Source organism: Squalius cephalus, assembly GCF_949319135.1.
Source record: "Squalius cephalus genome assembly, chromosome: 18".
NCBI classification, from domain to species: domain Eukaryota; kingdom Metazoa; phylum Chordata; class Actinopteri; order Cypriniformes; family Leuciscidae; genus Squalius; species Squalius cephalus.
The window spans coordinates 22638437-22654511 of NC_137139.1; the positions used below are offsets into that span (position 1 = coordinate 22638437).

General features: G+C 38.7%; 2 protein-coding genes across 4 annotated transcripts in view; one reads left to right on the plus strand and one right to left on the minus strand.

The window, feature by feature from the left end:
- The first annotated feature begins 1871 nt into the window (after positions 1 to 1871).
- mipa (major intrinsic protein of lens fiber a) lies at positions 1872 to 5076 on the plus strand. Its single transcript, XM_079849698.1, has 4 exons — positions 1872 to 2601; positions 2765 to 2929; positions 3234 to 3314; positions 3401 to 5076. Exons 1-4 carry the CDS (start codon positions 2242 to 2244, stop codon positions 3584 to 3586), a joined length of 792 nt encoding a protein of 263 aa, XP_079705824.1. The 5' UTR covers positions 1872 to 2241; the 3' UTR covers positions 3587 to 5076.
- Positions 5077 to 5294: 218 nt separating this feature from the next.
- The window catches only part of stat6 (signal transducer and activator of transcription 6, interleukin-4 induced), a 34878-nt gene continuing 24097 nt past the window's right edge, over positions 5295 to 16075 (minus strand). Inside the window, exons 10-22 of one of the 3 annotated variants that reach the window (XR_013819033.1) lie at positions 14961 to 15048; positions 14672 to 14794; positions 11135 to 11227; positions 10822 to 11025; positions 10414 to 10508; positions 10180 to 10313; positions 9490 to 9639; positions 9266 to 9326; positions 8952 to 9050; positions 8804 to 8824; positions 8149 to 8223; positions 7422 to 7961; positions 5298 to 6573 (exon numbers count right to left, since the gene is read on the minus strand). Coding sequence is in view for 2 of the 3 variants with exons in the window: in XM_079849696.1 (XP_079705822.1) it covers positions 7883 to 7961; positions 8149 to 8223; positions 8804 to 8824; positions 8952 to 9050; positions 9266 to 9326; positions 9490 to 9639; positions 10180 to 10313; positions 10414 to 10508; positions 10822 to 11025; positions 11135 to 11227; positions 14672 to 14794; positions 14961 to 15048 (1222 nt within the window). In the remaining variant the exon portion in view is untranslated. Of the gene's footprint in view, positions 7962 to 8148; positions 8224 to 8803; positions 8825 to 8951; positions 9051 to 9265; positions 9327 to 9489; positions 9640 to 10179; positions 10314 to 10413; positions 10509 to 10821; positions 11026 to 11134; positions 11228 to 14671; positions 14795 to 14960; positions 15049 to 16075 lie in introns of all 3 variants that reach the window. The other 2 variants (XM_079849696.1, XM_079849697.1) reach the window with 2 other exon arrangements.

A 16075-nucleotide genomic window follows, 5' to 3' on the forward strand; every position in this document is an offset into this window, starting at 1 on the left:
GTCCTCACGCAAGCGGTTTTAAGCTGTCTCTCCTGTGCGACAAAAGGCGGCTTTCGGACACATGAGCAGGCAATGGCGTGGAGTAATCCTGCCCACAATAGATGTACACAAAGTCGGTTACTCTGAGCCGGCCTTGCAGAGCAACTTGCAACCCAACCGGATCACCTGCTTCCACAGAAAGTGCAACTGGCCTGGTTGGTTATCTCACCAAACATGAAATTGGATATAGAGGGAATCAGATATATGATATCTTGAATGCTTAGCTAATACCCATCTTTGGTAAAGGAAGTGCTTTGCCTTAAAGGACCACATTTTATTGCCTACAGTAGGCCTATGACTGAAAAGATTATAACTGAAAGAACTTGCAATCTGATATTCAATGTTTTCGAAAAATTGGTATAGAAACATAGTTTACACTTTGGCTTTTAGACCAGTTATCACACTTCTTGCTCTAGTAACATTTGCAAATAAAGCACCTATCATTTGAGACAATGGCCCGACCACACGCGCGCACACACACAAAAAATTGAATCAAAGGCAACAGAAACTGTTGCGGCCAGCATTTTTGGTTCATCCCAAATGAAAGAGCAAAAGCACAAGCGAAGCAGTATCCTTTCACTAGACTAGCTCACCGTGATTGCCCAGAGAAGAGGCTCAGTGTTGCCCTCGCCCCACTATCACCTCCTGCCACCAAACATGGATTTTCCAGAGCTTTAATGGGCCTCAGGCCAGCAGTCCCGCCAGCACACACAATGTAAAACTCTGCCTAATCAGTTCTGCACAGAACCAACTGGCTCTGCCCTGACCAGGCAATGGCGGTGCTACGGCAAAGCCCTCATTGTGTGCTGTGGAAAAGTCACTATTTCTTGCGGTTACAGTAAAAATGGTTTCACAAGCATGCGATTTGTGTGGTATGCTGCGCGTTGATGATGACACAACTATTAAATACCACAAGCAAAGTGTTTGAAATGATACAATGTGTACTAAAATGCATTTGTCAGATGCATTTATCCAAAGCTTAACATAGAAATCTGTATTTTAAATGCAATGTGTATCACTTTGAATAAAATCATCTGCCAAATATTATATTATTAATGTATTATTTTATTTGAAACTGAAGAAGAATAAAACATCTGGCAAATATTATATTTACATTTATGCATTGCGTGCATATACAGCCTCATATGTGATATTTAATTGTGTTATTTTATTTTGATGTTGTTGCTAAAACCCCCATAGACTTTTTTGTCCTGTGCATGTGGAGTGTTAGTTATGATAGGTTACATCCATGTGAGGCTTCCTTCTGTTGTATGAGAGGGTTTGTTTCTTTGTGTCAGCACTTAATCCACACTGTGAAGGGCTCTAGACCCTTTTTGGGGCCCTAGTGTTGTAGCCGGGGCCAGAGAAGAGGCAGTTCCTAAACACTGTTCTCTGTTGTGGGCTGGGATGGGATGTGACAGTGATTCTCAGCAGCTGTTCTTTTAAATGTCATCATGTTCCCACGTCTTAAAAATACACCATTTCCCTTTCGCCTGCTGTTAAAACATTTATATTTCTGAACATTTTCATTAATGTCTTTTATGACTTTTCTCCTTCAGTTTGAGATGTTTATTTTTAGTTGAAAACTAAGTTGAAAGTTACATTTCCCACCAAGATTCGTTTAACATTTCACCGTTCCACAATGGCAAAAATATTGTAAGCTTTACGGTGATGATCGTGAGCTAAAAGGGAGCGCAGGACAGAAAAGGGTTAAGAACTTTTTGATTTGATTTGTTGTTTTTTCTGCAGCCCCCTCCCACAATTCAGCCAAAGGATTATAGTGTCACTGAGGGTCACGGTCGTTATAAATACCCCTGTGGCCTCTCACTTTCCCATCAGAGAGGTTGAATGTCTGCAGGACATGCTCATCATTTGTCTATCCGTGTTCTTTTATTAAATATCATCTCGAACTTTCACGTAGATGCAGAGATCACCTGCCAGTTTCACACTTAAGGTTTTATGACAAAAACCACAAGATAGAAGTTAACGGAGCAAATGATTTCAGTCTTGTGAAGCAGGGCTGCTTTTCACGCGAACTTCTTTGTAGGTTAGAGGCATTTATGCTTGGTTTTCCATAGTTTATACGCCTTTGTGTTCAAAGGGAACACATCCAGATCTGAGAGGAAGCTCTTGGAGGTTCTTCTCCTTCTCACTCTCAAGTCCCTCCATTATTTTTGGCATCGCCTCTGAGTTATAGCAGCCATGTGGGAGTTCCGGTCCATGTCTTTTTGGCGGGCTGTGTTTGCCGAGTTCTACGGCACCATGTTCTTTGTGTTCTTCGGGCTGGGAGCAGCTCTGCGTTGGACCACCGGGCCACACAACGTGCTCCAAGTCGCCTTCTGCTTCGGGCTGGCAGCCGCTACACTCATCCAGTCCATCGGCCACATCAGCGGTGGCCACATCAACCCAGCCGTCACGTTCGCCTACCTGATTGGCTCCCAGATGTCCCTGTTTCGTGCTTTCTTCTACATCTGTGCTCAGTGCTTGGGCGCGCTGGCTGGAGCCGCTGTGCTGTATGGGGTCACGCCAAGCAATATGAGAGGCAATCTGGCCCTGAACACGGTAAGAGGGTGCATTTGAATCAGTGAGTTCATTAGTTAAAATAATGGCTTATTTACAAGTGATAAAAACTGATGGTTTAAACCAGAGATGTTAAAAAACATGAAAATAATAGTGGACAATAAATGTATTTTGGATAATTTTTTGGGCGTATATATGCTTTCAGCTTCAGCCAGGCATCAGTGTGGGAATGGCCACCACCATAGAGATATTCCTGACTCTGCAACTCGTAGTCTGTGTCTTCGCTGTGACGGATGAGAGGCGAAACGGGCGACTGGGGTCTGCTGCCCTGTCCATTGGTTTCTCAGTGCTTTTGGGTCACCTGCTGGGGGTAAGAGGCCATCATCCACAGGACAGATTCAGTCTTAAAAACAGTGCTTGTGCATTGGTTTTTGCCTCATGGCCCATATTTTCCAATGCAAAACAGCACTAAAATGTTAACAAAGAGTAAATGCATAAAAAACTTCAGGTGAGATTTACTTGCTTAGCGCACGTTATTAAGTAATTAGCTGGGATCGTTCACCTTAAAATGAAAATTTTGTCATAATTTACTCCTGCTCCTCCAAAATGGTATGCCCTTATTTCTCACGTGTAACACAAAGACTTGACTTGACTTGACATGAATCTCATTGCAGATGTATTACACTGGAGCTGGAATGAACCCTGCCAGGTCTTTTGCCCCTGCTGTGCTGTTTAGGAACTTTATTAACCATTGGGTGAGGCACATTTCCATCATATTCGGATGAAGAAACATTTTGCGTATTGAGTCATAAACGTTACAGTTTTCTGTCTGTTCTGGTAGGTCTACTGGGTGGGCCCTATGATCGGCGGTGCTATGGGCGCCCTGCTGTACGACTTCATGCTCTTTCCACGCATGCGCGGTCTGTCCGAGCGACTGGCCACGCTCAAGGGCGACCGGCCTCCCGAGGCCGAAGCCCAGCAGGAGACCAGAGGAGAACCGATTGAGCTCAAAACACAAGCCTTATAAACACTGCCAGGAAACTTTGAATCCCTGAAGCATCATATACGTTCGATCATTTCACACACCTCATCTTCACACACCTCCAACATACCAACAAAGTTTGCCATGGGGAGGATCACACACACACTTCCAAAGGCAATCGAGACACTATAACCCCTTCCCAAGGACTAAGAATGAGGGTAAGATGAGGACTTCCTGCTGAGGACTGCGCTCTGTACCTCCAGGTATAGGGAGCGAGATCAGGTGGCTAACGCCGCTCAGGGGCACCTCTGTCGTTTCTAGTCTACTAAGAGTGAACTACGCTAGAAGTGGACTTCTGCATGCTTTCCAGTTTCACAGGGTTTAAATCTCACACATTCATTTCATTTCAGTTTATTTTTTCTTTGATTTTTCAGAGATGTGACACGTGTACAATATTATTAGCATTTTGCAACAGATTTCTTTACATTCTACTTACAGTCGACATTATTCAGTTGTGCTTGGTGTGTGTGTGTGTGTGTGTGTGTGTTTTCCAGTTTGGCTCTTCCATTTCCACCATTCGCCTTGTGTTTGTATCAATGCAATGTTCTTTTTTCTATCTCCCAAAATGAAGGAAACATTCCTTTAAATCTTGGGTCAGGTGGATGTTCATTCACGACTAAAAGCTTCATAAATCCTTTGGGAATTTGGATCCCTCTTCTAGTCTGTCTCAAGCTGTTGTGTCGTTTAACTGTGGCCTAATCGCCCAGTATGTGTTTCTTTAAAAGAAGCACAGTCACACATAATTCATAATATATACAAATATATAAACACGCAAAACTCAACTAGTCTATTGTTATACCACAACTTTTACCTGATACAAGCACTTGATCCCCCCCAACCCCTCAACCATGTCATTTTCAAAACTACTGATTCAGGCATTTTCAATGAACTTTTTCTGCCATAAATCTGCATGCATACATTTTCTGTTTAGATTAGTGGGTTTGGCATTATTTTGTGTGTACATAGCTAAACTTAGGCAAAAGCAATAATATTTTGTCTCGGGCAAGAGAATATTTGTGTAATTCATTGTAAAAGAAATTTAAAACCTCACTAATGAGCAAAATTGGTTCAAAACATAATGGATACAGTGACCGTTCCTGTTTTTCACAGATGGAGAGGGATTTGTTAAGGTAATTTAGTCACCTCTTCCTCATTGGCCTGCGATTAGAGGATTGCTGAGCGACTGAGATGTCTGGATTTAAATGCACATTAATGTTCTTGTAGCATTTGGATCTGATAGAATGAAAAGGCAATTACTCCACCCAGGTGTTCTGTCACTCTTTTCCTCTCTGCACTCTTTCCACTCTTCTACTAGTGTCTTGTTGTTCAAGATCTGACTGAAGGGAGACCAGAGGGCTCACCATAGGGCTCTGTAAAATCAGTTATCATTTTGTCATCAGAGTCTTGTGTAAAATGTAAAGATGACCTTTTTTTGACTGTTGAAGCTAGCTGAGTATAAATAATCATTTCAAGTTAGTAATTGTCTCTTCTTTGGTAATTTAATGAGGGTGGAGTCTGAAATAATGCCACAGTGCTTATTTCATGAACAATTTTTTATTTATTTTTTTACTCTCTTTAAATTAACAGTAATCTTCGTTCAACGCAAAATTATCATTTTTTACTCTTATGAAACATGAGACAATCATTTATTCTGTAGAAATCCAAAACTATTGAATTATCAGGCAAGAGTCTCGAATGGTATTTTGACTTTATTTATCAGATTTTTAACATGGAAATTTGAATATTTCTTTGAAAAAAATCATATATACCTGCTTTACATATTTAGTCACATGTATTAAATGAAAAAAAATTGCAACTTTGACATTTTTTTAATGACAAATGCATTAAGTGCTTTATGCTCTTCTTTGGCAGGTAACAAGATTTTGATGAAATCTTCAGGATCAATAATCAGGCAGGAGTATATCTAGCACAATCATCCATTAGAGCTACAGAAAGAACATCTGAATAGGCAACAGAGAGGAAATTGTGTGGTATTTCCCAAAAAGGACTAAATACATACAGACAGTTACAGATGGTACCTTTGAAAAACATCCCATTTGATATTTTCCTAATCAAAGCACTAAGATGAAAGATTTATATTTTACAAGATATAGAACAGTATTGTTGAATGGCAAAAAAAAAAAAAAAAAAAAAATCACAGTTTATGCAAAGGAAAATGTATATTACATTTAAATTTTAAGAAAGCTGATGACTTATAGCATTACGGACTAAATACAGAAGAGGTGAACACACAGAACACTGTAGAGTATGTAGAGACAGTATTACGTCTACTTTTTATATGAAAACTTACTGTTATTTTGTCCACACAAAATGTATTTTACATGATTCATACTCATAAATGATGTAATGAGAGGTTTGCGAAATTTAGTTATATATCATATGGTGCGATTAAAGGTGGGGACACAATTAACGACTGTAAGGCCAATTATGAATGTAATTTGATACTTACTACTGATCATGCCCAAACTCGCCGAATCAAAGACAGTTGCGTTCAGTCGGTGCTCACAATCGGTGTTTAAAATCTACTATAAGTGTGTTCAGTTCAGTCTTGGAATGTTTCAGCTAGTCGTTAAGTGTGTCCCCGGCATTAAGGAACAAATGATACAAGACAGAGTTAAGTAAAACTCACAAGTGATATCCAGTTAATAAAACTGTGATTTTAGCTTTACTAGCCAAAGCGGACTGTAGAATCATATGAATACTGAATATTGAAAATGCCATTACAAACAACTCATGCAAATAAAACAGCCGAATGAAAAACTGTTTATATGGAAAATGGTACAAAAGTAATAATTGCATATAGTTTAATAAAACCTATGCCTACTGTATGTCTAAAAGAGGACATGTGATGCTATTCGTTTCAGCTTACCTCACCAAATCGGTGTCTGTGCCCTGAACAATCTGTCTCATTCAGGACATCTTGAGTAAAATATTGTTAAAGGGATAGTTCACTTTGAAATTAAATTTTGGTATGTTTTAGCTTACCTCAAGGGCATCCAAGATGTAGGTGTCTTTGTTTCCGCAGTAGTTTCAATTTTGATATTTTTAGGTCAAACTGTTCTTGTCTGTCAGTCATATAATGCAGGTCTATGGTCACTATCTGAAAGAGCATGCACAGAGAAGTCCAAATTAAACAATTCCCCATCGTAAGTACACACTGATGGCCTAAGACACGAAACGAGCGGTTTGTGTGAGAAAACGAACAGTATTTATATCGTTTTTACCTCTTGTACACTTTCCGGCGCTTGCGCAGACTAAGCCAGAACGCGCGCATACGTCACACACCAGGAAGCACGCGCGCCCCTCAGATCACTTGGACGTGGTTGTGTAGAGGTAAAAACGATATAAATACTGTTCGTTTTCTCACACAAACCGCTCGTTTCGTGTCTTAGGCCATCAATGTGTACTTACGATGGGGAATTGTTTAATTTGGACGATGGGGAATTGTTTTAATTTGGACTCTGTGCATGCTCTTTGAGGTGGTGACCATAGACCTGCATTATACGACTGACAGACAAGAACGGTTTGACTTAAAAATATCAAAACTGAAACTACTGTGGAAAAAAAGACACCTACATCTTGGATGCCCTTGAGGTAAGCTAAAACATACCAAAATTTAATTTCAAAGTGAACTATCCCCTTTAATCTACTCTGGTAACACAACCACACTGAAATATACTAATAAGTTTTTTTCTGCATCATCATCGTCATAAAAAAAACCAACTTCTGATCTACAAAAATGTTTGAGTTTATTCTATTTGGTCTGTCAATGGAAAATACAACCACTTGATAGTTTCACTTGTCAGTTACAATGCTGCTTTGAAGAGTATTCAAAAGACCGAAACAGGGAATGACTAAGCAGTTTAGGTACTACAAGCTAATGCGCAAAAGCTCTTTTTGCCAACACTTCACCTACTTTCTCATAGAAATTATACAAGTTGCTATTAAACATTCCCTATGATTATTGAGTTAAACACACTGGTCCTTTAAACTGCATGTTTAGTGTGTTTTTTTGTTTGCGGGAGGAAGCGAGTGCAATGCCTAGTTGTTATACAATCCATGCGATAACTACCCCCCGCCCCCCACCCCAAAAAAAGACACTCTACGTCCATTGATTCGTGACCATTGATTTAGGAAAAAAAATGCATCGCTACAGATACACTTGTTTTTATAACAAATGGGTAATGTGAATTGGTCTGGAAGTTCATGGAGCCCCAAGCCATCTGATAGCCCTTCTCCAACAAGAACAGAGTGTACCTCTTAATGATGTACCTCAAACTGATCCAAAATTCCCTCCAGCGAATCCATGCCCATGGATTCATCTGAGGGATCTGGTGGCCTGTAATAGAATAAAGAAAGATGAGAACGTTAATAAAGAACAGCTGTGTGATTGATGCCAAGACATTAATGCTATAGTTTACCTAAAGATTAAAATTTTGTCATCATTTACTCATGTCGTTCCAAACCTGTATGCATTTCTTAAATACAAGGGATTTGCATATAACATTAATGTGACTGTGACTTACATGGATGATGGGTAGATTGATCCTGTAACAGACACGGGGTCTGACATATATGTGGGTGTACAATTACTAGGATGCCTGGGAAGGGCAATAGAACGACAACAGTCAACATTGTTGTTTATTAAAGAAATCAACCATTTAATTCAGCAAGGAGGCATTCAATTGATCAAAAGTGACTTTTAAAAGTTTTCCTTTAACAAATGCAATGGTTATATTCATCAAAGAGTCTTGGTTTCACCAAAAAAAAGGTTTCCAAAGGATCATGTGACACTAAAGACTGGAGTAATGATGCTGAAAATTCAGCTTTACCATTACAAGAATAAATTACATTTTACAATTAAAAAACAGTACAAAAATGGCTATTTTAAATTATAATAATATTTCTCAATATTAGAGTTTTTACTGTATTTTTGATCAAATAAATCCAGCAATGGTGAGCCTAAGAGACTTCCTAAAAAAAACTTTGAACAGTAGTGCATTTTATTTAGTGTGTGTGTGTGCTTAAAGTATTTTGTTGTTAGCTTAGCAATGTGATAAAGATTGTGAGCTCTTTTAAGCTTAATATGCCCATTAATATGATCGACATTTCCATTCCTACATGATCCACGAGCAGACAGATGTGAATGAACTTCCGAAGCCAAAGTATAATTATACTTACGGAGAGAAATGACTCGGATTCCTGTGGAGAGAAAAGAGGTATTTTAAACACCACACAATTAAGACTTAAAAATATCTATACTGCAGCAATGTGTACATCTGTGGCTGTTTGATTGTTTCATTGAAGATCTGATTGCTCCAATACACACATGTTTGTTCCATAGCCTGGGACCATAGATTGGTCATAGAAATCCTGCGGGAGGTCAGTCTGAGGTGGTATGCTGGGAGTGGAGGAGCTAAGGTCTCCTCTTATCATGAAAGAAAACATAATTATTGTTTTAGTTATTTTGCTGTCCTAATATAGAAATAGTTATTTCCCTGTCCTAATATAGAAGCAGTTCTCTATATATACCCCAAGTTATCGTTGTTAACATAAGAAAATGGCTCTGTGCTCATTCAATTATGCTTCACTTTATAAAATCTTTGAAACGTGATATACATTTACAGCAAAAATTTGACTTACGGGTTGACTACTGTTGTTAGTTTGAATGGCAGGTATCCATCAGGATTAGGGGGGGAAAGCACTGTTTCAGGACACAAGAAAACAGAAGCATAAATATTGGACTGTTTCTGTTATGCATACTTTTTAAAGAAATATTCAAATATACAGATACATTTTGTGCATTTTCTCTTTTTTGGTGAAACCTTAAAATATAGATATTATCTTTAAAAGATCCTATTACTTGCCTGTAAAGAATTTCTTAAATACTTCGGTCTTTACAAAGTCTGGATACACATAACTGATGCAACTAATATCCCGTATGCGGTCACCAAGGCCAGCTGAGTCCAGATCCTTCTTGGTGAAAGGTTGGATATTCTGGATTTTCCTGCCTCCATCTGAGCAGAAACAACAATGACATACATGTTATTACTTTTAAATGACACAGTTCTTGAACATTTTATCTCAATCCACTCACATTAGTACATATTTTACTAACGTAATCATGTTCTGTTGGGAATCATTTTTGTTGACTTAACTAACAGAGCAGTAGATCTGTAGTTCCCAGCATGCTTTGCATGGGACTGCATTAGGCGATTCAATGTTGGAAATTAGTTGTAAATTTATGTGTTTTTCAGTAAAGACAAAAGACTTGGCGGAGAAAGATGAAGACAAGCTTGCAGGGGTGGGTTTAAGCAGACTAAAATGATTGGGGAATTCTTGCATATATAACTAGAAAGAAGTCTGACAGAAGATGCAGTACTTTTTGATTAAAAATTCATTTGTAAATCATTTACAATAAGATCTATAACATGCACTTAGAAAATAGATAGGGCGAATTTTCATTTCATGCCAACTTCAAATAAATTAAACGTTTGAGCATAAGGGACTTCTTTTGAACAGTAGTGTATCGTACAGTATAAATATTTGAGACTTACTATCAGTGGGACCCACATAGGCAATGGTGATGCCACCCATTTCTGAGTCACTAAAGCGCAAAAGAAAGGTGCCGTTGGGCTTGTTTTGGAGGAGGACATGGAGATGATGTTTTCCAATGAAGCCAAAGATCAATCTGCAGGGGCAATGAGAAGTAGATTTCTATAGTAGTTCTCTTTAGTTATCTAGTCTAGTTCTCATTAAATGGTAAACTAACTGAGGAAGTGTAAATGTACCCTTCACTCCAATAGTCTCTCAGGCATTTCTTCGTAAGATCAATCACCCCTTCAAACCACTGCCAGAAGGTGAAGTTTCGACCAGGCAGAACTTCCTGTGTTAAAACAGTCACAGAAATAATTATTCACACCAATTCGCCAGTCAAACCTTCTGTGAATGTTATCTACAATAACATTTTTTTTTTATTAGGTGCTAGGATCTCTAGACTCTTTTTTATTTTGTTTAGAGGTCTCGAGACAGCATGGAAAAATCTTATCCAACATTGTTTCACTATGTAAATACGGTCAGAGAGCTAATTAAAGCATAACTAAGAAAAATAATCAACTAGTTTGCTGTTAAACAACACATGCTCATAATATTGTAAATCAATGTACGTAAACAAAGTGCAAAATGCAAGTTAGTGGCACCTTGTTGAATTGAGCCCAGGACACCGGTATATTTCCGAAATCTTCAGCAATGTCTGGCTGGTCAAAGATCTTCTGTGCAAGAAAGTGAAGGTTGTATCTGTCCAAGGCCCGCTGCGTCTGCACCTCAGACATGAACTTACTGTTAAGAGCTTCACACATCTGCTTCCAGGGCACACGCTCCGGAATGACGAACGGTATCCTGTTCTGAATTCAGCACAACACAAGGCACATGTTGCCTATTTGTTAAAACATTGAAGAGGGTTGACAACAGGACACCAAAAGAGCTGTTGTGTGGTTGTTCTGTGTTACTCACAGGCTCAGAGAAGGCGCAGTCCCATATGATGGTCGCCATAGCATTGATTTCCTGACTACCATGTACAATTACAACCACAGGAAGAGTGATTGTCTGGGAGAAGAATAAGACAATCAGTTATTACTGTCACCACACATTTTATATACATCAGTCCCTCCAGGATTTCGTCATCACAGAATTTAATGCAAATAAAGCAAACTCTGCCAACTATTGGGTTATTGTAATTAACTTAAGCGTGACCGGTGTCTGAGGCACGTGTAACATCACAGCAAGATTCTTTGGCGGACGAGTGCCCATGAGTATAAAAGGGTGCCTGTTTTACACGTCCTCAGCCTTTTTTGTCTTCAGGAGCCGTTTTGCTAGTTGCAGGTGATAATCAAAGACAAACTATGGATAAACCAAGCAGCACGTGCTTTAAAAAGCGCGTTTCATGACACCTGCGCATACCCACGATCTTTGCGTTGTTTGCTTGGGAACAGAGCATGTGCTTCTAGCACTTGAGGCATGCGTTCACAGTGAAGAAGCTCCTCTCACGCTTTGCCTTCTTCTCGAGAGATGAGGAACAACCATATGCACTTCGCGGTTCGGGTCCTGCTGTTGCTTACTTAAATAGTGGGGATCACAGGTCAAAGAATTTCGCTTTCTCAGTCCTCGTTTGCCAGCTCTAACGATCTGCTAGATCAGGAAGCCCATTCTATCTTTCGATCTAGCAGAGAGCATGTTGCTGGTGCCATCTAGCTCTGAGGAAATAGATGTAGCTAGAGGGGATGTAGAGAGTGCCCTCTCCTTCCGTGAGGCCCGCATACAGGGAATTGCTGGATGTACTGGCCAGGGCCAGGTTGAAGCTTGGTCGTGTGAGAAACAGAAGAAAGTGATTTGGGCTAGACTCGATGAGCGATTCCTGGTGGGCCATGTTTGTCCCACGAGCCTGCTGTTTCTTCCAGATCTGCACACTGAGGTGGAGAGATCATAGAAGAGGCCATATTCAGCCTGTATTTCTCCTTTTCCACATTCAAATGATTTGAATACGGAGGGTTAATTACGATGACCAGCTATCTTTTGCAGGGTGAGGCATCCTCGTCAGGAGAGAGCAGTTCTCCATGCCGCCAAATTGGTGCATATCTTCGGTAAAATGGTTTGTTTACATTTTCTTTCCTCTATAAAGTCTTTACTGTAAATCATTTTATTTAATGCAACGCAACATACAGGGATGAGATGTCAGTCAGATAAATGCGTCAGTCAGTCAGCATTGGTCGTCTCGCATGATAAAAACGCATTTTTCCTTGAATAAATAAACTGATTTTTATTCGTCATAATCTAATTCAGTTGGATGTTAAAATTGCTTATAAATAAATGTTCATCTTTAGTCAGCAATATAGTCAACAGTGCTGGGTTGCCAAATAACCAAAACTGGGTTGTTTTTTACCCAGCATTTTTTGGAGTGCAGATTTATATCAGTATATTTTGTTTAAAAAAATTAAAAATTAATCACTCTCTCTGAGGGCAGTAAAACTTTATGATGGATACTAACACGCTCATGCATTTAGCGAGGTGTTAGAGAGTGGTCGCTTGTCTGAGGACATCCTGCGCCCTCACCTGCTGGATCTAGGGGTTGATGCTGAGTGTATTAAGTTATGTGGGCAATGAAGAGTCCCTCTGACAGTAAGTGGGGCCTTAAGTGCCCCCCATTATAGCCCTGCTCTTGGGCTTCTGGCTGAGGCCTGGCCCGCAAGGTAGGGAGGAAGGTGTAGTTCCCTTGCTATGAAGCAAAGCAGCTTGGGGTTTTTCACTAACGCCTGACAATTTGGGCTTGGGAGTAGTGCTACTATATAACTTTTGCAGGTCACATAGGATGTGCCCTGGGGGTGACACGCTTTTGACTCTGAGCTAAGCTCCGTAGAGTCATTTAGTGCTACGTCCAATAGGTTTGTGCATACTCAAAACTTAGTGAGACAAGCACTAAAATAAATAAAACTAAAACTGAAATAAAAAAAAATAAAAAAAATTAGATAACATATAAAAATAAAACCAAGAAAATTACTAAACCTTTAACTAAAATTAAAATGAAACCAGAAAATATAAAAATAAAAACTAATTCAAAATATTAATAAACACTATATATCTGAATGATACTAAAATAACACTGCTTCCATTTTTGTCTTATTTCAACGATTTTAACGATTTCACAAGCTAGTGTGCTAATATACAAGCTAGTGTCTAACACAATTCTGCATTTTTTCAGCAAAGCAGAATCATGAGTATTTCTATGTATGAACTCGAGGTTCATTTGGGGTGCGGACTGGATCGATTCCATTCCTAGAGTTTCTGAACAAATCTTTGGGTGCGGATTGATTGGGCAGTGAAATCGAGGTTACCCTGTGAGTCAGTCCTAGAGCTCCTCCTGTCTTGCCTTGCCTGCCTTGCCTATGTTGGAGTTACCATTGCCTTGTGCAAGGGGGACAAGAACCACAATTTCAGTAATTATGCACAAAAATATTTGGTAACACTTTACAAGGTTTCATAAGTTACAACTTGTTAACTACATCAATTAACATGAAGTTATATTTAACTGCAAGTCTACAGCATTTACTTATCTTTGTTAATGTTAATTTCAACATTTACTAATACATTAATAAAATCAAAAGTTGTATTTGTTTATATTAGTTAATGCACTGTGAAGTAACGAACAAACAACGAACAGCTGTATTTTTATTAAATAACATTAACAAACATTAACAAATATGGTAACAAATGTATTGCTTGTGGCTAGTTCATGTTAATTAATATATAAACTAATGTTACAAATGAAACCTCATTTAAAAGTGTTACCAAATATTTTACAGGTAATTATACTCTTATTGTCACTAACACTAATTACATAAGTACATCATGATTATTGGTGGGTTTATACTGCAAAACACACTCAGACTATTTATATATATACACATACAGTCAACCCAAAGTTTATTCAGACATCTTCAACATTTCTCACATTATCAGTTTATTCGCTATAGTTTAGAAAATGGTAATAAAATATGACAAGAACTAAGAGTTATCAAATCAGTTGATATTTCACTGGTTTTGGCGATCCTTCTGTTACACTGTCTCACAAATGAATAAGGTTGAATTGCTGTCAGCTGTTAAATATAAGTACACAATTAGATAATATCAATTTAGGTCAACCAATTAGCAAGCAATGCTTAATTTTGTTCAGTCCGTGGTGTAAAAATGTCGCATTAGCAATTATTAAAGAAACAACACTTAAGCAAAACATGGTCAGGACAAAGTGTCTGAATAATCTTTGTTCCCAAATTTGTATACATTTTACTGGTAGTCCACAGTATGAAGAATCTTTGAGTATAATGTCACAGTTTACTTTATTTTGCTATCCTCACTTACATAAATGAACTATAGTGTCCTGCACCCACTAGTAAAAAAATATCAAACATTATATCTGGTGTCTGATTAATTTTTGGTTTAACTGTATAATATATAATTATATATTATATAAATCAGTAAAAGAAGAGGGGCAACCACCTGAATGGCATAAGGGCTCTCACAGCCTGTGATGGTTATTTCGGTGTTGAACAACAAAGCAAACTTTTCCTCCGTCACTGATTCAGAGCCTTTCCTGTCAGCTCGTTTGATCTTCTTTATGGACTGAAGAGGAGAAAACATGTCTTATTAGAGTGATTTTTCTCAAAAACATTACCTTTACATGACAATATCGATATGACGACAAGATAAAGCAAAAAAAAAATAACACTCTCAATGAGCTGTTTGTGACAGAACAGGGCAAATCCATCTATTTTTCACCATCACCCACCATGTTTCTAAAGGTAGCACATGTGCTCTTGCTGGCGGTGTTGTGTTCTAAGATAGCCGTGTAGTTGAGAAGATCACCAACATTTTCACTAAGTGGAGAAAAACAGACAGCAAATGATTATAAAACATTTGCATTTTTTATATGTGTATATTAGACCTCTAAAATATTGTATCGCCTCTGTATGGTTAACAGCTCAACTGAAACCCTGAATCTGTTCGCTTATCTTGTTGTGCCTCCACTTCCTCTTTAAGTCTGAGAACAGCAACAAAGCCTGTCAAATGTATGACATGTATGACAGCTTGTACGGGCAGATTTCAACAATTGGCAAAGGCACAAACGTAACATTACGACACAATTACACTTAAGTTATAGATCAAAGATGATACTGCGCATGCAGTAACAGCACATGCAACATGCTTCAGCATCATATTTTCTGTTCAGTGTTGTTTCTTTGGTATAGAGATGGGCATAAATACATGAAATGTATTTTTAAATACAAAACACATCAGTTGAAATGGATCAAAATAAAATACCAAATACTGTGTGGAATTTCTTTTTTTTTAAATACAAATATAGTATTTAGTATTTAATACATAAAATACATCTGAAATATAGTATCACTATTAGGCTGAAATCTTTCTGGACCTACGGTATTCTGAATTTTCGTGTAACAACTTAAAAACCTTTGTCTTAATTTCACCTACCTCTACCACCAAATTTTCAAAAAAAGACTGGGTTTAAGGCTTCTGTGTGCCATTTCTATACCGATTGACCAGGTTACACTGCAGTCTATTTATTACTTGTGGTGAACACTACTTAGGCCCTGTCAAATGAAAGCCTAACCCCTTATGAACTTCCTCTGAGTCCACACTTTTGTGACGTAATACTGCTGTAGCCCTGTCCCAAATGGCACACATAATGTACACTTGAGGTCTTGTTCATTAAGTCCACAAGATCGTAGGGTGTCCCATTTGTCATTTTAGGTGAGGGGCAAGCGGCCCCTCGATGTGCACTTTTTCCGAGCCTGCACTGAAGCGGGCTCCGCAGCAGACTACCTCACAGTCAAAGCGGCGTGACGTCACGAAAGTGTGGAACGGAGGAAGATGGCGAGGGCT